This window comes from Echinops telfairi, unplaced genomic scaffold (assembly GCF_000313985.2).
Source record: "Echinops telfairi isolate 266 unplaced genomic scaffold, ASM31398v2 ScPeMD7_7424;HRSCAF=8462, whole genome shotgun sequence".
Lineage (NCBI taxonomy): Eukaryota > Metazoa > Chordata > Mammalia > Afrosoricida > Tenrecidae > Echinops > Echinops telfairi.
In genome coordinates, this window is record NW_022111324.1 from 27,602,911 (window position 1) to 27,625,723 (window position 22,813).

At 42.0% G+C, this 22,813-nt stretch overlaps 2 protein-coding genes and 1 pseudogene across 5 annotated transcripts in view; 1 reads left to right on the forward strand and 2 right to left on the reverse strand.

Moving 5' to 3' along the window:
* TRMT1L (tRNA methyltransferase 1 like) overlaps positions 1-10,274 on the reverse strand; it is a 50,616-nt gene extending 40,342 nt beyond the window's left edge. Inside the window, exons 1-4 of one of the 3 annotated variants that reach the window (XM_013005712.2) lie at positions 9,803-10,274; positions 8,290-8,433; positions 4,807-4,911; positions 62-175 (exon numbers count right to left, since the gene is read on the reverse strand). In XM_013005712.2, coding sequence (XP_012861166.1) covers positions 62-175; positions 4,807-4,911; positions 8,290-8,433; positions 9,803-10,049 — 610 coding nt within the window. In that variant the 5' untranslated portion in view covers positions 10,050-10,274. The remainder of the gene's footprint in view (positions 1-61; positions 176-4,806; positions 4,912-8,289; positions 8,434-9,802) is intronic. The other 2 variants (XM_045297951.1, XM_004706672.3) reach the window with 2 other exon arrangements.
* Positions 10,275-10,552: 278 nt separating this feature from the next.
* SWT1 (SWT1 RNA endoribonuclease homolog) overlaps positions 10,553-22,813 on the forward strand; it is a 114,686-nt gene continuing 102,425 nt past the window's right edge. For both annotated transcript variants that reach the window (XM_045298109.1, XM_045298110.1), the window contains exons 1-4: positions 10,553-10,622; positions 13,706-13,795; positions 18,325-18,405; positions 20,114-20,172. In XM_045298109.1, coding sequence (XP_045154044.1) covers positions 13,715-13,795; positions 18,325-18,405; positions 20,114-20,172 — 221 coding nt within the window. In that variant the 5' untranslated portion in view covers positions 10,553-10,622; positions 13,706-13,714. The remainder of the gene's footprint in view (positions 10,623-13,705; positions 13,796-18,324; positions 18,406-20,113; positions 20,173-22,813) is intronic.
* On the reverse strand, positions 13,923-14,023 carry LOC115872430 (annotated as a pseudogene).

The window sequence follows — 22,813 nt, forward strand, 5'->3', positions numbered from 1 at the left end:
CCAAAACCCAAACAAAATGTTAGAATTAAATCACATTTTAACAATCACAAAAAATACTAACCTTCATATTCAACTGAGACTTTCCAGTGTAAATTCTGAAGATGACGACGAAGTTTATGACTATTACAAGCTCTTAGTTTTTCATTAGGGCACAAAGGACAGGTCTGTTTGTTTCCTGAAAAAGAGAAAAAGAACCAATGAAGACCAGACTATACACTAGCTGTTCCTGCCTGGATTCACCTGTAGGATGTAACAAATGGCACATCCTCATTCAAGTTTTAGTGTAACTTCAGAGAGAAGTCTGTATCTCTGATCTACCCATTGCCACCTATTTGATTCTGACTCCGAGGGGCCCTATTTACATAGGGTTGCTGAGCTTGTAAATCTTTATAGCAGCAGATAGTCTCCTTTTTCTCCTTACAGAGTAGCTCGTAAGTTTGCACCATCAACCCTGTGGTTAGCAGCCCAATGTTTTTCCCACAGTACCACCAGGGCTCTTTCATGCAATGCCTAAACAAAATCAAAAACACCTCAGTGCCATCAAGTTGATTCCAACTCATAGCAACCCTATAGGGCAGGAAAGAGCTGCCCCTGTGGGTTTCCATGACTGTGACTCATTTCAGGGGTAGAAAGCCTCATCTGTCTCCTGCGGAGTGGCTGGGGTATGTGAGCGGGAGTAGAAGGTATAAAGTAGTTGTCCCAAAGAGTAGAAAAAAGAAAATATAGACTTCACAGGTAGTGATGAATACCCATTTGAGCTCTATAACCAGCATATAGTACATTTTTCTTGTTCAACTTTTATTGCTCCAGAACAAGTATGCAGTAGATAGAAACATGATTTTTAATTAGGTGGGGAATTTGCCTCCCATGTATGTTGGAAAGGTGGAGGCACAAGGGAGCCAGAAGATTTGCAAAGCGATTATTGTAATGGATCATACAATATAAGGTGGGTGGAAAGGAAGCACATGAGGGACCATACATATGGTTAAACATTAGCACCATCAATGGTTTTAAGGTCTCCTTTATTTTAAAAATTGTTGGAGTAGGATACATGAGTAAAAAGAATTGGAGCAGAAAGAGGAAGTAGAGGCTAAGATGCTTGAAAATAAAACCTGAACGAAAGAATACTTTAATTACTGTTTATAGACTTAATATACTTATTTTCATTCTGAAAATCACTTTAGAAATAGAGTAGAGAAATATTTACAAAGGAGCTTCAAAAAGCTTGTGGAGCAATTCCATTAGCTTTAACTTCTATTTAAATCCCCTATTGTTGAATGAAAAAGAAAATCTAGTAGAAAAAAATATAGAGAAAATTATAGTTCAAAGAAATGGTATGTGGCCAAACAATGGTGATTTGTGGCCACTTTGCTATAAAAATGAAAACTTTATAGAAAGATATTCATATAGGGCATTTCACAGAAAAAAATTAATAACCTTAAACAACAATTCTGAAAGGGAGCAAAAGGCAGATAAATAAACTGTAGGAAACTGAGAACCGGGAAGAGTGTGTATGTGGACAAATACTCAGGGGTCTGGGAGGCAGATTCCGGTGGAAGGTGGCCTTCACACTCGTGAGTTGGAGATGCATTCCAGTGACATTCTCTTAACTAAATTGTTACCCATGATATTCCTCGTAATAATGCCAATTTTTAGGTGCTGCTTGCAAGCACATGGTGGCTACCAAACACTTGAAAGCTATCTGCTGGAAGGCCATCTGCTACCAAGAGCAATCAGAACACGCCACCCTAAGTATGGCCCATTGCTTCTGATGAGAATCATAGCTGGCTCCCCTGGAGAAGGGCTCAGAGACACCTAAGGTCAAGTCAGCTCAGAGATGACTGAGGGTAAGTCGCCATCTTAACTCTAGAACCTGCCCATCTTGTTTACTTATGTATCTCCCTATCATGTGTATGCCCCTGGCATGTGCCCCTTCCTGTTGTGTGTATGCCTCTAATACATTCCCTTCCTGTTACAGTATGTGTATGACGTGGCTTGCATGCCCGAGATGATATAAGGTTGTGAGACTATACATTCTCCCACTCTCTGGTTCCAGTCTCCAAGGAAGAGGTGAGCCCTTGTATCCCTTGTCTGATGTTTCTTTAATAAATTTACCCTTCGATTATACAACCGCCTCCTAGGACCCATTCGGTTGTGGAGGCTGGTCCCCCACAATAACCAAAGATTCAAGAATGGATTTGAATCCTAGCTTCAATATAATTAGTTCTTATATCACCACCTTGATTGATACTCACCCATAAGAAGGGAACACAGAAAATATCGGTGCTATAACAAAGCGTGATGAAGAAATGAGATGGTGTCCATTTACCAGCTTAAATAGCGTCTGGGGTCTTAAAGGCTTGTTTCTTTTTTTTTGTTGTTGTTGTTTTTTTTTAATCAATTTATTGGTGCTCATACAATTCATCACAATACATAGATCAATTGTATAAAGCACATCTATACATTTGTTGCCCTCATTATTCCCAAAATTCGCTTTCCTCTTGGGTTCCCGGAATCAGCTCATTTTCCTTTTTTCCCCTCCCCCTCCCTTCCTCCTCCCCTCTCCCCCATGCACCCTTGATAATTTATAAATTATTATTGTATCTTATATTACACTTCCCGGTGTCTCCCTTCACCCACCCCTCTGCTGCCCGTACCCCAGAGAGGAGGTTATATGTAGCTCCCTGTGATCAATTCCCCCTTTCTACACCCCCTTTCCCTCCTGGTATCGCCACTGTCACCCCTGGTCCTGAGAGGTGCATCTGTCCTAGATTCCCTGCGTTTCCAATTCCCATCTGTACCGCTGTGCATCATCTGGTCTAACCAGGTCTGCAAGGCAGAATTGGGGTCCTGGTAGTTGGGGGGAGGAAGCGTTTAAGAACTAGAGAAAGGTTGTGGGTTTCATTATAGCTATACTGTACCCTAAGTGACTCATCTCCCCACTACCCCTCTGCAAGGTATGTCCAGTTGTCTAGAGATGGGCATTGGGTCTCCATCACGCGCCACCCTCATTGACGAGGATATGATTCCCCCGCCTTTGGTGTTTGAAGCCTGGTCCCTTTGGCCCTTCATGATCACACATGTTGGTGTGTTGCTTCCATGTGGGCTTTGTTGCTTCAGGGCTAGATGGCCGCTTGTTTACTTTCAAGCCTTTAAGTCCCCAGACGCTATAGGTCTCGATAGAAAGGCTTGTTTCTAAACCAGCAGACATCTAAGTGATGTGTAACTACGTCCATATGGAAGAAGCACACCAGCATCAGTGACTTAAGTATCGTAAATCATATAACGTGAAGCTCAAGGAGGGAACAGTATCAGAGCCTAAACTGAGAATTTGGTTTGCAGAAGGCAATGGAAGATAGCGGGAGCCCAAGCTACTTTTATGGGATCTACACTGGAAGTAAGCCTCCAGTGATTTCCCTCTGACCGTAATAGATGGGAAGAAGCTGTTACCAAGCGTGCACTGGAGAGATGACTCTAGAAGGTCAAAAGGAGAAATCTGACTTAAAACGATTGATACCTTGTCAGCTGATCCCCCACTCTGATGCACGTTAGGCCTGACCTGGTTTTCAACAGTTTCTGTATTTGTTTGTTTGTTCATATTGGTGTTTATCTCATGTGTCTTGTTATTGGGGTGACCCTCACGAATTTTTGTGTTTGTCTATTTTTCAGTCTATGAAACCTAGGACTGAAAAACCTACAGGGACAGCAAGGAGAGTAAGGGTTTCTGGAGGGTACAGCGGGGGCATGGGGTGAAGTAACAGGGCTGATGTCAAGGAGTTCAAGAAGGAAAAGAATGTTTTGAAACGGACTGTGGTAGGACTTGTACAGTATTGCTTGATGTGATTAAACTATGGAATGATGTCTGTAGTAACTCCCAATAAAATGTTGGTTTTTTTGTTTTTTTTTTAAAGAAATCATTTGTTTTTATACTACAAATCGAATTCATTGCTTGGGGAAAATGCTGCAGAAACTGTTGTGAGGTTGAACACAGCTTACAAGGACAGCAATATGGGAAAAATTCAAGTGCTTTCTCCTTTCAAAAAAGGTGAAATGTCAATTGATGACAAACCTCGTTCTGGATATCCATCAACTTCTCAAATGGACAAAAATGTTGACTGCTAGTGCATTTGGAGGAGTTCATTCCACCTGTTCAGATTGCTAATCAAGTTTTCTATTAAGAGGTTCTGAAAAGAATGTGTAGCAGTGTGCGACAAACAATGCCTGATTTGCGGCAGATGGGGACTGGTTTTACCACAACGATGCACCTGCTCACATAGCCATCTCAGTGTGCCAGTTATTGGCAAAAACCAGCATGTCTCCCTTGCCCCATGTACCTTATTAACCTGAGATCACTCCCAGTGACTGCTTTTTGTTTCTGCAAATGAAGAGGGACATGAAAGGGTAACAATTTGATGACACAGAAGAGGTGAAGAAAAAAAACGAGGGAGGTGCTGTCAGCCACTCAAGCAGAAGTGTTTGAAAAATGTTTTCAAGAATGGAATCGCAGATTTGAAAAATGTATTAAGTGCAATGGAGAGTATTGTGAGGGTAATAAGGTCGTTTTGTTAAAAAAAAAATTAAATACCTACTTTTGGAGGATAAAAAAAACTTCCTTTTTTTTGGGGTGGGGGGGGACCCCTCATATTTTCAAAGCACCATTGGAAAGAAAAGGCTATCAACTTTCTAAATAATTTTTTAATTTTCTGTTCTAGTTCACTGGAAATACACAATATCTGTTTTGGGGAACATGTTTTCATGAGGTGAAAAATGACAAACTATTACCACATAAAAACAAACATAGAATACCTGTATCAAGTGCGTTCAATGAACTTGCAGAATCAAAATCCCCTTCAGTTACAAAAGCTAACTTCTCCAGATCAGCAAGTTCCCTTTGAATTGAGATGTGTCTCTCTGGAAGAAAAGACAATTTTAAGAGTTAGAAAACTATGCTTTTACAATTTGTCTGCCACCATCATTTTTATTACATGCTGTCACACAGAAGTTCATACTTCTGTTCCTCACAGCATATTATCTTAGTACTCAGAGGAGGAAAAGCTGCTGCATCTCCGTTTACAAAAAACAAGTGTTACAAAAGGTAGGAGGTCTGAGCAAAAGTTCCATTGTTATTTAAAATTGTTATGTAATTCTACAAGAATTGCTTCTCCTCTCTAAAGAATACTGAAATAAGAAATAAAACTCATGTGTTTTTGTCATCAAAAACTTTCAATCAGGTGGGACAAATGAATACATTAGCTTTTAACCACAAAACAATGTAGGGTGGCTAAAAGTTGGAATTGATTTGACTGCAACAAGCAAGTTGAAATGAATACTAGAGGTAAAGGTAACATAATGCAGGGATTATTTAATTCAGAATGAATTAATTCCAACAAGTAAGTCTGAGAATGTTTTTACTGAAGAAGGGGTATATGACTGAGAGTGAAGATAGAAATAGATTTCAGTAAGTCGAAATTTAGTGGCCAGGTTTTATAAACTGAGTACTTTCATTAACAAAAGAGGTATAAAAGCAGAGCTAACACCCCCTATTCCCCACACTGGCTTAAGTATAGCATGTTTGGAGGAAGGAGTAGGTGAAAAAATATTCTGCCAAAAATGTAGTTTCTATCATTGAAAGTATACATTCTATTCAAGTTAGCCTGGACTTTATTCTTGAGGCAGTAAATCTTTTTTTTTGAGGCTGTAAATCTTTGCAGGTTTCTTAAGAAGTGAATATTTTAATTTAAATGCATTCCAGGAGAGTATTTCTTTCAGCAGGAATTATTACTGCTAATTGCCATCCAGTTGGCTCTGATTCATGGCAACCACAACAGAACGAAATTTTGTTTGGTCCTGCGCTATTCTTTACAACCTTTGATATGTCTGAATGTATTATTCTAGTATATTGTGATCCATAGGATCACTGGCTGATTTTTCAGAAGTAGACCACTAGGCCTTTCTTCCAAGTCTGTCTTCAGCTGACTGAAACTCATCCACTATGACTGTGCTGGTATTTGAAATATCCATGGTACAGCTTCCAGCTAGCTACACAGAAACACACAAGAAACTGTAACATGATAACTGATACCAGGATGGTGGGAACTTATAGAGATGAGAACTTAGTAATGGAAAGGTACAGACTACATGGTAGAAGAAAAAAGCAACAGGATTTGGGGGTTGAAGAGTAAAGTAAAACATCTAAATTTTTGAGTTGATATTGAGTGATGGAACTAGTGAAGGAAGCAGAAAACATTTGATGGAAAGAAGAGAAAACGATTGCAGTTTCATCGGTGTGTTTGATGGAGAATGTGTATGTAGTAATGCTCATTAAGTGACTTCTTTAAAGCATCAAAAAGCAAAGAAGTCACTTTTGAGGACTAGGACTATTTTGAAAATAGCCAGGTTTGGTATTTTTAATGGTCTCATGACATGCAGAAGTTGGACAATGAAAAAGACTGAAGAAGTGACACCCAAATTGTAGTGCTGATGAATACTGGCAATCTGGTCTGCCAGCAGAATTAACTAATCTATCGAAAAGGAAGTATAGCCAGAACACGCCTTGGAGAGAATGATGGAGAGGCTTATCTTGCTTACTCTGGGCACACTATCAGAAGGCACCTACCACTGGAGAGGCATCGTGCTTGGTAAAGTAGAGGATCAGCAAAACCCTCATAAACCCAACAAAAACCCAGATGCTCCTCAGGATAGACTGACATAGCAGCTGCAGTAATGGACTCAAACACACCACTGACCGTGAGGGTGGCACAGGACCAGCAGTGTTTGGTTCTATTACATACAAGGTCACTTTTAAGTTGGAGATGATTCGGCACCTAACTACTACTATGGCTAGTAGGCTGATGAAAATTCTGGTTTTGGAGTTCAGGAGGGATTCTTAATGGAGAAACAAACATGAATACATGTTCTTAAATTGGGTAAGAAAGCCCAATTTAGAAAATGCAAAAAGGGAAAAAGACCCATTCTTGCCTAAACACAACTGATTCTTGATAGAGGAGGGGGACGCATTATCACACTGCTGAACCCACTTGAGAAGAAAATAAAAAGATCTAATCTGAAAGTGCAAGATAGAAGGATGTGAGCATTTTATGAAATGTGGAGGAAGAACCAAGAAGGTAAACTCAGATGATGCAGTAGGCAAAGGAAGAGTCTGGAAAAGAGGACTTGTTTAAGATTGACAAGCGGTCGAGAAAAGATTACAGCTTATTAAAGGTCCCTGGAAACCGGTAAGAAAGCAGTGAGATGGAAGGAGTACGAATGTGACTGGAAGGAAAAGGACAGAAAATCAGGATGAGTATTTCTTCAGGAAGTTTGATCGTATAAACAGAATGGGATTAAACTTGCCGTTTCTTTCTTTCTGAGAGCCCTGAGTAGAGGTGCATCCTTATAGGAAGATTTAAAAAGTGAAAGCATATGACAGGAGACTGGAGATAACTGATAGGAAGTGATACCCAGGGAGATAGCAGATGAGGAAACTGTAAGGCTGTATTATTAAGTTAGAACATTTAGAGCCTCAAAACAGTGATTCTAATTAATAGCTACCCCACGTGTGTCAGAATAGAACGCTTATAAAGTTTTCAATGGCTGATTTTTGGGGAAATAGATCACCAGACCTTTCTTTCAAGGCACCTCTGGGTAGTTAACTTCTTATTCTAGGTATTGTTCAAATGACTATCAAACCCAAATCAAACTCACTGTAATGAAGTTGATACCAACTCACAGCAATCCTATGGGACAGGCAGAACTACCCCCATGAGTTGCTGAGACTGTCACTTTTTATGGGAGTAGAAAGCCCCATCTTTTCCCCTATGTATCTGCTGGTACTTTTGAACTGCTGTCCTTGCAGTTAGCAGCCCAACATGTACCCACTGAGCAACTGGCTCTTTTTCAAATGACTATACTGAGATACAATTTCTGAAGGGGAAAAATTTTTGCCCTCGTCATCAAAAAACTTATTGCAAGGTCAGACAGATGCAGGCAATGCATTCAGGTGTACACAAACTAACCAAAACCTAGTTGGCATCCTCCTTTCAAAAATCTGGGGCGGTGAAACGAGGTGCATAGTACATCACTACATAAAAATGTGCTGATTAAAATAATTCTATCAAATAGCACTAAGAGAAAAGCTGGTAAATAGAAGAAAAATCTTACCATCTACTATTGAAAAAAAAAAAATCTCAAAAGATCTAAAACATTCAAAATTACTCTGGTTCAAGATGGTAGACAATCACAGAACCCATTTTTGTAACACACTAATAACCCATAATTTAATAGGCAAACCTCTTGCTAAATCAGACGAGTCCAAGATGCTAGGTTCTTTTATAGTTTCTTCTGTTACTTTTCCCTCAATTTTCAATTCTATTTCAGATATGCCATCTTCATCTTGCATAGTTATGACTGATTTCAAAGGGCTAATTAGACCATCTAAACATAATTTAAAATAGTGATTAATATATATATTTATTTTTGGTTCCATAGCACATCAGATTTCTCAATCACTACATATTTTAAAACCTCTTCAGAATTTTCATTTACACATTCTACAAATTACGTATCTATAATATATGAATAAACCTTTCCAAAATAGGTTTAGCATATTCTTAATGACAGCGATTGGGGTGGAGGAGGAAGCATGCATTTCCTTAGTTATTGAACTGACTTCTGAAACTGAGGTGCAGAGGCCATTTAATTCACTCTGGAGGATGTGTTCCTACACCTCTACCCTACTGTAGACCTGGATAAAGAAGCCACCAGCTTTACTTATCATATGCCAATCCTGATGTTAGATGAGAAGGAAAGGTCCAATTTGATTTGGCCTTTCCTGTACTCAGCCCTACCTTTAAATCTACAACAATTTATATGTTGATTTAAAACTGCCAAATAATTCTAAGAAATCCTGTCTGAGTGTTTTATCAACACTGAACTTACAAATGGCTGGGAAATAGAAAGGACAATGAATTAATCGGAGAGCTTTAAGAAGAGCGCAAAGGTCAACTGATGGACTATGAAATTAAAAATGAAAACAATCCAAAAATCCCTCTGGTTAGTTCTTTCTTGGACCTTATAGTTACGAGTATTCAGAAGATCCTTTAAAGCAGGTTTTTAAAAGCATCGTTTTTAAAATACCTACAAGGCCCAATAAATCACTTAAAAAAAAGCATGCAAACATTCAGAAGCACAATCTCAGCTCTGCATGTAACAGCGGCCTTCTGATCGAATGGAGTAACACAATGTAAGCGGTAATTTTGTGCGGGGGAAGATATACTCCATGACCTAGTCTACTTTTTTAAAAAAATCATTGTATTGGAGACTCATACAGTTCTTACCACAATCCATATAGTCTACTCTTTGTAAAACCATTCACCAGCTTCAAATTCTTTTTGCAAGCTTTATGAATGGGGCAAACAATCATCTCTATGTCGAGTCACAAAGTTTGACGGGCAAGGGGCACCTCTGGACTAGGTCACCTTTTTAAAGGGCTTCGTATCAAGTTCCGTGTAAATTCCCATTTTGCATGGAGGCAAAACAAAGCCCTCATAACCAAGACCCCTTCGACCTCCTAATTTTCTTCCACCCGCCGGCCCCGTGTCTTCCCCACGCCCCCTACTACGCTCTGTTCGAGGCTGATGGAAATGCCTCCTAGCACCTTGTACCTCCGTTCTCCCCGACACCCAACCTCCGCCCCCGCCTTCCCCGTAAAAGCCGTCCCGGGAGGACGGGCCTCCCTTCTCCCCAGCAAGGCGCACTTGCTCGCTTTTCGGACGGCAGAGAGATGAGGGTCTGCTGCACTTACTGCCTTGAGCCTCCTCGGGGGCAGAGGCTAGGGACGGGGACAGGGCCGGAGCCGGGGCCAGGGCGGGGGCTGCGGCGGGAGCCGAGGCCGGGGCCGGCGCCGGAGCCGAGGCTGGCATCGGGGCTGGCGCTGGAGCCGGGGCCGGGGCCGAGTCCGCGGCCGGGGCCGGGGTCGGAACCTGGCCCTGGGCCACCTCTGCCTCCTCCTCCTCCAGGGGCAGCAGCTCCTCCTCCGCCATATTCTCCATAGCTACCGCCTCCGTGCTAGGCCCGCCCGGGACCAGGAGGGGGCTCCCGGCGAGGTGAGTCAACTGGCGTCAAAGCCCAGGAGAGGGGGGGAACAAATGGGGGCGGGGGACGAGGGTTTGAATGCGTGCAAGCGACAACAAACAAACAAAAAGACAAAACGAAGAAACAGGATTAAATCTTGCCAGCAGAAAAATAAAGGCCAGAGGCAGCAATTTACGGCCCCGTCGATTCCCTTTCCCCGAGGCGTTACGACGCCACTACGCAGAAGCGTATCCGGGATGGCGTCCAATGAGGTAAGAAAGTTCCGTTTCCACACGAGCCTCCGCTCCACCCATCAACCACGGAATCTACCCGAAACTACAATACCCAGAGTTCACTGAGCCTCCTGGGGCGGGGCCGGACCTCCGCGTCTAGGAGGAAGTAAATGCAAATCAACACAGACTCCGAGGCGTTCGGCGGGCTCGCTGCATTAGAGAGCAAACTGCATTTCCCAGAGGGCATCGGGCTGGGGGTGGGGTTATTCCTTCGCGGCTTGGGCCTCCGAAGTTGCCACCGCGGGCTACGCTGTGAAGGTAAGGAATTTGGGAATGCTTTGAAGTTTCCCCGGATAGGGTCCCTCGCCAGCTCCAGCTAGCCCAGTGGGCGCCTGGGCGGCCAGTTTGGGGAACGATTAAATCACTCGTGCCTGGGCGGCGACCCTGTGGGTGGATCCGTCGGCTACCTGGCTGCTAGGAGGTGTGGTTCGGTATTTTCCCTGCCCCTGGCGCTGCCTTTTGCTCGGCGTTTGGGTTTGGCCCGAGACTGGATCTTAAGGGCTAGGCAACAACGTGGTTCGTACCTCAGCCCTTTAAACAGGAGCCTTGATCGAGCTCTGTCTCCAGTCCGACTGGCTTGGACTTCGGGACTTCACATTGTGGCCGCGACACTGTTTTTCACCGTTTGCAGATTGCTTTAGCTTGCGCATTCCCCGGGCCGTCAGCACAGCGCGTCCTTTGGATTGGGGTTATTTTTCTTCCCTGGCCGCAGGTCGGCGTGTGCAGTTCGGGGCACTAGATTCCTATTCCCCAAGGAGTACGCTAGTAGTAAGTCTAATGTTTTTTCTTTTCTTTCCAAGATCTTGTGCTCAAGTCCCATTCGTTCAGTCATTTTTGGTCAAGTCCACTGGGGCAGGCAGGAGGAAAAAAATTGAGTTTTCTGGCTTCTTTGAATTGTATGAATTTTAGGTCTCAAGGAGTGGGAATTTCCTTTGGGCCTCGGATGTCAGGCTAGCACTTCAGGTAAGCGTTCCTCAGGAATAAAGCTGATTACGAAATACCCACCTTAGGGGTCTGTTTAATTCCTACTTGTTCTAGAGCTCAGAGATTCTAGTTTGTGTTCAGTGTTAGGGAGAGCTTCACTGAGATTTAAATTGGGTCTTAAGAGATGCCATTGCTTGTACAGTTGAAGATAAGACGAGAGAATATATTCCCAGAAGTACAGGTTTAAATGTCCCAGTATTTATTGTTAGGAGGAAGTAGTGGGAAGTGAAGCATAAGTGGGGGAGGGGAGCGGATAGTTGGGACCAGGTCCTGAAAGGAACTTGAATTCATTCTAGAGTTTTGGCCCTTATACTCTGAGAAGTTCTTTAGAAGCTAACAGATGTTTGTGTGTGTGAAATGGGGAAGGGTGATCAGACTGAGTTTTAAGAAACTTAATTATGTGGGAAATGGGAGTGGAGATGGTGGAGGCAGCTGCAAGACTTATGCTCCGTGGGGCCTCCCACCGCTCCACCCCCATAAAGGTATGTTGTTGTTCTTAGGTGTAAGTTATTTTGTTGCTCTTAGGTGTTGTTCAGTGTGATTCCATCCTGTGTGTACAACAGCAAGCCACAGTGCCAGGTTCCAAATGGAGCTCACTTTTGTAGCTGCCGTGACAATTCATCCCAATGGGGTCCTTCCTCTTTTTCACTGACCTTTTACTTTACTGAGTAGAATGTCTTTTTCCAGGGTCCAGTCTCTCCTGATAAATGTCCAAAGCACATGCAAGCAAGAACCATGAAATTATAGTAGTGAAGAAAAGGGATTTTATTTGGCATATGCAGTAAAAAGAAAACAAATATGGCCCATGGACATGTCATCTGGTAGTATCAGCCTGCTTCTGAAGAACTTTACAAGTCTAGGAAATATATAGAAGATTACTCTTTGTGCCATGTTCATTGCCATTAAGTCTTTGTCAACTCATAGTGAACCGAGAAGACGGGTGGAAATACCCTGCTGCGTTTCCGAGACTAACGCTTTACAGGAGTAGAAAATTCAACTTTCTCCTGCTGAGCAGCTGGCATCTGAACTGCTGTCCTTGGGAGTCAGCAGGCCAAAGCTTCTTGTGAGCCAGAGCTCCTGGAAAAATAGAATGACCTTACCCCAAATGTTTTAAAACAGAATACTGATTTCCCAGGTTTACTCTGGGTCATTATCCAGCAGGGCTTATATATGTGTATATATTAAGGTGACCAGATTTAACATTGGTAAAGCAGGACACCGTTGATATGAGTTTTATCACATGGCAGCTGAAAACCATATACCCTACCTTGTACACTTTCCAAAAATTGGGACTTTTTTAAAACGCCGCAGGACGCGGGAAAAATTGTTAAAAATCAGGACTGCCCTGCCAAAAGTGGGACGTCTGGTCACCTTAGTATATATATCTATATCTATCTATCTGTATATATACAGTATGTGTAGTTTTCTCGTACCCCCCTTACCAAATGTGCGCCAAACCACATGACTGTAGAACACCCTCCAAAATGAGGAATTTTCGCTTAGCAAAAGCTGAAGCAAAGCGCCAATTTTCAGATTTTGAGTCTCCTAGGTATCAGAGGCAAAGTGCACAGGGAGAATGAACAATTCACAGCCAAGAGAACACATAGCAAAACCTGATAAAGTCTCTGCAGCCCCTGAAACACGGGTTTGCAATTCCAAGAGCGTTTGTCCTCGTGGAGCCTGCAGGTCCACGGGCATGGGAAGGACAGTGCCTTCTCTGGCGCCACGTTTGCCCTGGACCCTCCAGCGCTCCCACCAGGAAAGGCAGCTTTGGGTTCCTGTTATTTGACTACACCACTTGTTTTAGGGTGCAAAAGAGACTCCATTTCAAATATAATTTGAGGAGAACATGTATTGTCTTAAAAAGCGACAAGGATAACAAAGACTCAGACACATCATCCGGTAAGGAACCCTGGTGGTTAGGCATGGGGTGATAATTGCAAGGCTGACAATTTAAAAGCCACCAGAAAGATGAGGCTGTCTGCTGTGAGCGTCACCGGGACTAGATTCTGTGAAGGAATGGATGCTGTGGCAAAGGATGAATCACTGATTGTTTTTCCAGGTATTATTGGTACAAGTTTTCAGTAAAGACAGGAGTCTATTGTCCAACAGTAAGAGTGGTTAACTGCCCTTAATGTAAATGTCTTGCTTGTAAGGACACTGCAGGTAAATTCTCTCCCTTTTTATGTAAACATTTTTCCATGGCTGTTCTTCCTGAGGCCACACTGCCTAGGCTGGTCTAAGCATGGCCATATTGGTGTTTCAAAGGCCAAAAACTTTGAGGAAGTAATATAAAGAACTCAAATGCTTAGAAGCTGAAATGATAAGCTATAATCTATTTTTCATGTTTCCTTTAGCTTTAAAAGATGTTCAACAAAGAATCTTGTGGGAAAAAAGAGAAGTCTCGGAGAAAAGGCACCACCTCATCGCCCAATGTTGATAAAGAAGTAAGGAATTTTTAAAAAAGTTTTATTGACATATAATTCACATATAATTCAATAGTTCATTCACACCAAGGAGAGTTGTAGAGTCATCACCATCCGTTTTCGAACATTTTCTTCAATCTCGTACTCATTAAATATGGAACAATTCACGAATTTGCGTTTCATCTGTAAGGAGAGGCCATGCTAATCTCTTTTGTTCCAATTTTGATATATGTAATGCGAAGTGAGCACAAGAAACTACTTCACGTTCCTTTTTTTAAATAAATAATTTAACAATTAGTTTTTTAATATTCAACAAACCCTAAGTATACCTGTTTTTAAAAGAGACATATGATTATTTTGTTTTGTCCTTTGGGTCTAGAAAGTTTCATTGTTTTTTTCATTCCTTACTTGCGTTATTTTAACTATTTCTCACAACTCAGTAAGGTAGGTACTGCTATCCCAATTTCCCAGAAAAACTGAGACTCGGGGTTAAATAGTTTGTGTTGATATTCTTCACTTCAATTCTAAGTGCCCAAACTCCCCCATTCATAGAAATAACTCAGTTTTAGACTATCTTCCACACTTTCTCAGTGTTTGCCTCCCCTCGCCACAGCGGACGGGTAGGATTGTACTCTCGTTGACCACAATGGTGTTCCTATGGGAGGGAACTGGGAGTAGGAGATAAATGTTCTTCATGTTCCTTTCTTTCTCTTGCTTTAAGCGTACTGTCTTAGGAAGGGCCTTCATAGATGAAATTTAGGATAATTCATTAGTTTACATGGGTTTTGTCTTCAGGACAGCAGTGTGTTGTAAATGTCTTTGTCTTCAAGACAACAATGTGATGGTAAAACTAAATAACACATAAAAAAATCTTCTGAATAGTTCATTGTTAGAATCACGTGGTGTTCATGTTCTATTACTGACCAAGATCACTTAGGGTTCATATGCATTTTCCATAACGTAGATAAAGTATTATAGAGATCTTTGGATGTTTTTGCCTTTATTCTTTGCTTATCTACTAACCTTATGATTGCTAATTTACCTTCCAGGAGGAACCCCGGTAGTATAGTGGGTTATGCGTTGGTCTGCTCAAGACAAGGTTAGCAGTTCGTAACCACCAGCCACTCCGAGGGAAAAAGATGAGGCTTTCTACTCCCATAGAGTTACTGTCTGACACTCACTAGGGGCAGTTGTACTCTGTCCTATAAGGTTGCTATGAGTCTCTTGTTTGGGTCTTATAAAATGATGGGAAGAATACTGTCAGAACCTGTCCAGTTTCATGGAATGATATGAATCAGGATCAACCTAAGACTGATCCTTATGAAATGATGGTTAGACATTCACCTTCTCTCCAGACATTTTACCAAATTGGACACCAACTGACTCCCCTGCAGCACCCTCTACTGCTTTTCTGGGCTAGCTAATCCCTTGTACAGCACTCCACAGGTTATATGTATAGTTGCGTGGTTTCTTATGGAAGCAGGGTACAACTCGATGTCAGGATCAACAGGCTGCAGCTAAAGATCAGGATCAGCAAACCTATAGGCAAAGGCTCCCCCAGGTGTGTATTCTTCCCTTCTGAAGTGCAGGTCACTTATTTCAGCTCTTCTTGGCCATGCATCCTTTTCTTTGGCTCCCTGAGGACAGGCCTCTGGTAGGATGAGGACAGGGCCCTCTTGTCTCAGCTGTGTGTCACCATCAACTATGCTGCAAGTCCTTTTCTGGGCGATAATAGCCAATTCTGTCAAAGAGCCCCTTCTGGGATTCTCACTCCCTTCAGTGTTTGTTATAGTACCTTTGACCGATTTTCAGTTCTTTTAGGAGGTGCTTTTGCCTCCTTTCTCTTGTTTTTTTCCATCTTCCTTTTGCTTATGCTTTGCCGATTCTTCTTTCCATCTGACAAACTTCTTTGGGGTTGGCTACATTTATACACAATTCCCTGTCTATTTCAAGAGATGGCCCCCTGTTAGTGGTGGTAGGACACAAAATTACCAATCACCTCTTGATTGACTCCCAGCATTTCATTTACTTAATGCACCATAGGCCATCTTAAGTGTCTATTGCTCAGTCCTTACCAGGTGCATACTGGTCACAGCTGCCCAGGGCTAAATAAAAAGTATCCAACCTAAGTTGTGTACAATTTACTCAGGAAATTCCAGTTAACTAAGATGAAAATTACACATTCTCTGAGGTAGAAAAGTAGAGCAGAGGTAACTCCTCAGGTTTTAAGTTGAAAAATCTCAAGCCGTTTTTCCAAAGAACTAAGGAAAAAGCCTACATAAAGGAACTCATTGCACTACTGGTCTCCATTTAGATGTCAGTTTCTCCCAAGAGACCTCTCGTCATTTCGATTCCCCCTACCCCCCACCCCAGCTTCCACCTCTTCTGTTCCTCTTCTCTACCCCACCTCCCCCGCCCCCACACCAACTAACATACTAAATGTATTGTTTGTTTACAAATTCCTGTACCTCCATGAGTTTTGTTGCCCCCCCCCTTTCATTCTTTAGTACTCTATCTCCATTGTCTAGAATGACTTTGGTACAGAATACAAAAAACTCACTACCATCAATATGAAACTGACTATTTGCGACTTTACAAGACAGGGTAGAACTCTAGGTATCTACGAGAATAGAAAGCCCCATCTTTTCCCTGTGGAGCAGCTGGTGATTTTGAACTACCAACCTTTCAGATTGCAGCACTAAGCCATTTGGTCTTCCCTGCTATAGGATAGACACTCAAAATGTGTATGGAAAATGAGTGGACAGTTGGAGGAGACCACCCAGTTGTGTGCTGTTGAGTTCATTCCAACTCGTGGTGACCCTACATGATGGACTAGAACTAACCTGTAGAGTTTCTCAGGCTATAATCGTTTAGGAGCAGATCACAGGATTTTTCTCCCCCAAAGCCACACTGTGGGTCTAAACTGATGACCTTTTAGTTAGCAGTTGAACAATTAACCATTGTACATCTATCGGCATTCCTTTGTAGATCCTAAATTAAGGTGACCAGATTTTAACATTGGTAAAGTGGGACAAAAGTGGGACACCATTGATAAAACTCATATTCTGGCGAAATAGCCACATGGCAGCCGAAAACCTTATACCCTACCATGTGCATTCTTTCCAAAAATCAGGACTTTTTAAAAATGCCACAGGACACAGGAAAAATTGTTAAAAATCGGGACTGTCCCGCCAAAAGCCGGATGTCTGGTCATCTTATCCTAAATCTGCATCGACTGAACTTAAACTCCTCTGAAAATAAACAGGATATCCGTTTTTTCTTTTGTATTCATTTTTTACTGCTCTCATAACCAAGTACCATACATGAGATGCTGTGCACGAGCATAAATTTGTAGTTTCACAGAATTCAAGGTGTTGATAGAACCTATTCTTTTCTGCTCTCGGTGAAAAAGCCCTTCCTGTCTTTTCCCTCTTCTCGTGTGGCACAGGAGCCCCGATGGGGTAGTGGGTTAAGTGTTGGGCTGCTAACCACAATGTCTGCAGTTTGAATGCACAATGTGCCAGTGCTCTGCAGGAGAAAGATGAGGTGGTCTGTTTCCTTAAAGAGTTACAGGCTTGAAAGCCCACAGGGTTTCCTTTAGGCTCGCTATGTCCTTTAGGCTCGCTATGAGTCAGTTGGCTCGAGGGTAGTGAGTTTGATTTTTGAGTTTTAATGTGGCATCTAGATGCATCTTTACATGGGTTTCCCCTTTCATTCGTGGCTGTTCCCTTTTATAAGACAAGACTCAGATTGTATTGGGACTCACCCTATTTTAGTATCAGAAAACCCAGTGCTACCAAGTGGATTCTTAATCTGTCATCGTAGCAGATAGAATAGTACTGTTCTACAGGTCGCCGGTTGTAAATCTTTAGAGAAGCTGACTACTTCATCTTTCTCTTGTTGAGCAGCTGGTGGGTTTGAACTGCTGACCTTTTGGTTGGTGGCTTGGTGCTTAACCTCTACCCAAAACATCACACTCACTGACATTGAATCGATTCCTACTCATAGCAACCCAGTAGGACAGAATAGAACTGTAAATCTACAGGAGTAGAAAGACTTCTTCAAAGGGGCTGGTGGTTATCAGCCACATGTGTAACCTCTTATGCTTTCATGGCCCCTTTTAATCACTGAACCACAAGTTAAATTCCTCTTGTAAATTTAGCTGATAACATCATCAAAGGTCCTATCTCAAATGGTACCAGGAGTTTGGAATTTGGGGGACAAAATTGAATTCATAAGAGCTTATTGCAGACTGAATCCCATTATGAAAATGCCACCTCTCATGGCTGTTATCCGAGTTGCCCTCCCCTCTGTAATACCTGTTTCCCTATCATATCTAAATTCAGGAGCATCTGGGTTCTTTGGTTTCTCCCTTTCTCCTGCCAACATTTGTGTGTCTTTAACATCGTTCCCCTCTGAAATGTGTTAACTGATGTAGAGGGAATGTTGATTTATAATGATTAAATGCTGTTATCTTGTAGTATGCCTTATTTTGTGATTTTCTGTTCCCCCACCCTATTTTTTTCCTCCTTTCCAAATGACATTCTTAGGATAAGAAAGAGGAAAACACTTCAGGTTCTGCTAGTTCGACTTCCTCTGTAAGATCAGTTTCTTCAGAGAAGAGAAAACTGGTAAGTGCTTAAATTTCAAGTTTCCTCCCAATATTTTTCCCTTTTTTTTTTTTCTTCTCTAACTTTAGTTTGTCATTCAAGAGTCCCTTAAATTTGGTCAGAGTTAATTTCCCCACTCCTTCCATGAAAGTGTTCCTGTGTTTTTCTGATTCGGCTGGAATTTTCTCTCTGCTTACTTGATGTGTATCGTCTGTACCTTCTTAGACTGCCTAAGCATTCTTAGCCCAGAATGTCCTTCTCTTCTTTTATGAATATTTTGTTCATTTTTTCCCCTGTCTTGAGGTGTTTGGTAACGCTGCCTCTTTGACACATAGTCATGTTCGTATTCAGTTGATTATTGTATTTATCTTTTTACGTAGCCCTTCATTTGTCTTTTGTTAGGTGCTTTTAAGTCGGTTCTGACTCACAGTGACACTGTGTACAACAGCATGAAGCACAGCCAGATCCTGCACCATCCTTAACAATTGTTAGTCTTGAGCCTGTCGCTGCAGCCACTGTTGGTCCATCTTGTCAAAGGTCTTCCTCTTTTTGCTGATCTACTTTACCAAGCATGATGTCCTATTCCAGGAACTGATCTCTCCTGTAACATGTCCTTATATGAGAGAGTCAAGCTGGGAGTCCATAGAAAAGGGGATATTGGATTAAGGGTTTCAAAATTACTCCCTGTTACACAAATTATGTAGTTCTGATGAATTCTGGTTCCTTGACTTGAGTCTTAAGGTTCAAGAGTTTGAGGCCAGAATCACTTTCTTAGAGCATGCGCCCACATCCGGCTGGGCCCTACTAAGGGTCAGGGTCTGTAGCTGGAACACGTCATCAAAAAGAAAGACTGGCCGGCAATAAGGTGGGAGTGTTCTTTTCGAGTTAACTGATTAGGCACATCCTTTGACTAGTTAATTAAGTGCCCTTTTATTTTATTTATATGAGCCTTGAGGATTTGCTTAACCCAGCTGGCATCACAGTAACACCATTCAGCTCTTTCAAAGGAGCTTTCATGGTGCTGTGGTTTAGACATTGCTGTACTAGTTGCAGGCTGGGTTGGCAGTTCAAACCCACCACCTCGGGGAGAAAGATGAAGCTCTCTGCTCCCATAAAGATGTACGGTTTCTAAAAGCCATAGGATTCCTAAAAGTCAAAATCAGCTTGTTTGCAGTGGGCATTTTGATTTAAGCTCTTTAGGACAGAGACTATATCTTCTTTCTCTTTCTTGAGGTTACTGCTTTATCTCCAGAGTACTTGAGAGATGCGATGATAGAGTAGAAGAGAATCAAACAGGTCTAGTTTCTAATCAGCAGGCTATTGGCTACTGACTAACTGTGACATTGAGCTAGATACTTAGCTATATGGAGTCCTGGTGGTGCATAGGTTATCTGTTGGTCTGGAATCCATATGGCCAGCAGTTCCTGTAGACAGTGAGAGTCTTGGAAACCCACAGGAGGTCGCTGTGAGACTGAAATGACTTGATGGCAGTGAGTAGGTGTGTAGTAGATTTTAAGTGCTGGGGTGCTAAGCACAAGATAATTTACTGGTTTTTATCAGCAAAATACAGATATACACATTTCTATCATACAGGTTTATTGGAAGGATTAAGTAAATTATTGTGCCAAGCTTATTGCCAACATACAGGGATGGGGAAAATACTGCCTTCAAATTTCTTTACCTGTACTTACATAATTTGTGTTTTATAAGTGATGTTGTTTTATTTCAGAAACCAGATCAAACAGGTATTCTCTATTATGATACAAAAAGAAGACAAGAACTCAAAAGGTAAATTCTGCTTTTCTTTGATATGTTTTGGCTTACAATTGTGACACTAGTTCTGTTGGGAAAAATCTTTCTATACTGTCTTAGTGCTGCTTTGTGTGTAAATACTCTAGTACCTTGATTATGATTATTGAATTTTCTAATGTTACCTGAAGTATAAGAATAGGTATGAAATTTAAAAGTTGACCAAAATGCCTATTTTAACATTGATTTGACTTTGGCATATCATTTGGCACCATATTCTGATAGAAGAGATACGTGTTTTATATGAACTGGTTCCATAGTGCCTCTGATGAGATTGTGCAGCGCATTGCATTGAGAGAGTTGGATACTGTGCCCGTCAATCAGAAAGTGGCTACAGTAAGAGAAGTTGAGGATAATGACTGGAATAGTGAAAATTACTTTTCTTAAATTTATGCATCTTTTTGAATAAAAATTTCAGTGAACTTTGAGGTGAAGGACCTACTTGCGACCAGTTGAGGGTAAATTAGGTTCTTAAATGTCTAATTTGATAGCAGTTTACTTGGTAAGATCCAGGTTTCCTTGAAAATAGGGATTATGGAACGAATTAAAATGACCTTAAATCTGTAAGTCAAAGTTCTTCCCAAACAAATTATTGCTTGCTGAAAAACAAACAAATTCAGCTGCTTCTGAATTAATTTCAGTTTGTCTTGGAGTCATAGCCTTCTGAGAAGTTTCCTTGTTGCTTCGATCTGTTTTGTGATACATTCTTTTTACATTATTATCTTTTTTTAATCATTTTATTAGGGGCTCGTACAACTCTTATCACAATCCATACATCCATCATTGTATGTCAAGTACATTTGTACATTTGTTGCCCTCATCATTATCAAAATATTTGCTTTCTACTTGAGCCCTTGATATCAGCTCCTCATTTTTCCCCTTCCTACCCTGCCCCCCCCTCCCTCATGAACCCTTGATAATTTATAAATTATTATTTTGTCATATTGTACACTGTTCCACGTCTCCCTTCACCCACTTTTCTGTTGTCTGTACCCCAGGGAGGAAGTTATATGTAGACCCTTATAAGGTTCTACCTTTCTACCCCATCTTCCCTCCACCCACCTGTATTACCACTCTCACCACTGATCCTGAAGGGATCATCCTCCCTGGATTCCCTGTGTTTCCAGTTCCTATCTGTACTAGTGTACATCCTCTGGTCTAGCCAGACTTGCAAGGTAGAATTGGGATCATGATAGTTAAGAACTAGAGGAAAGTTGTATGTTTCATATTTGTTAACACTGCACCCTGACTGCCTCGTCTCATCCCAGCTACTCTTCTGTAAGGGGATGTCCAGTGGCCTACAAATGGGCTTTGGGTCTCCACTCCGCACTCCCCCCCTCATTCAGTATGATAAGATTTTTAGTTCTGATGATGCCTGATACCTGATCCCTTCAACACCTCGTGATCGCACAGGCTGGTGTGCTTCTTCCATGTGGGTTCTGTTGCTTCTGAGCTAGATGGCCTCTTGTTTACCTTAAGCCTTTAAGACTCCAAACGCTATATCTTTTGATAGCAGGGCACCATCAGCTTTCTTCACCACATTTGCTTATGTACCCGCTTGTCTTCAGCAATCATGTCGGTAAGTTGAGCATCATGGAATGTCAATTTAATAGAACAAAGTGTTCTTGCATTAAGGAAGTAATTGAGTGGAGGCCCAATGTCAATCTGCTACCTTAATACTAAACCTATAAATATATGCAGGTACATCTATTTCCCCATCATCCTATATTAATATATTTACATATGTACATTCCTGTATTTAGGCCTCTATAAATTCCCTTTGCCTCCTAGTTCTTTCCTCTATTTCCCTTTACTTTCCTCCTGTCCCACCATCATGCTTAGCCTTCATTTGGGTTTGAATAATTTCTGTTGGTTACATTGCCCTTGATCAATCCCTACCAGGCCTCACATACCTTCCTTACCACTGATTTTGGATCACTTGTTCCCCTGTTCTTGGGTTGGTCAATACCACCTCCTTTCCCCCACCTCACCCTGTCCCATGTCCCCCCATAAGCGTGAGGCCGGTGTTTTCTCCACCACACTGTTCATCCAGCCTGTTTTATTTAGATAGACCTGCAGAGATAATAATATGCCCCCCCCCAAAAAAAAACAAACAAACCAAAGTGACAAAAGAAAACAAAACAATGACAATAAAATAAAAACCAATGACAAAAAACAGACAAAAATGAATAAAAACCTGTAAATAGTTCAAGGACTGTTTGTTGACCTCTGGGAGTGTCCTCTAGTCGAGTCTGATGGGGTGCTATGCCCTCACCTCAAAGTCTATCCTTGGCACTCCCTCGGGACCTCCCTGCTCTGCCACATGCCCTTAGTGTTTTGCCTCCATGCGGTGGGGTCAGACCAGGCCATTCTCTACACTGTGTCTCCAGTGATGCCCCCCGTAGGGCCATGGGTCAGGGAGGGACGTCGTGTCTCCTAGTGGGGCCCGCCATATGGTCCACTCTGCATTGGCTGTTCTGAGCGGGGATATCGTGCTCCAGGGTTGGTGCACCAGGATGCGTTCCACTCTCCCTCCCCTTCATTTGCTCCTGCGTGCTCTGATCAGACACATGTCCCTCTCCCGGAGCTGCAGCTTCACTGCTGTCCTCTAAAGTGAATT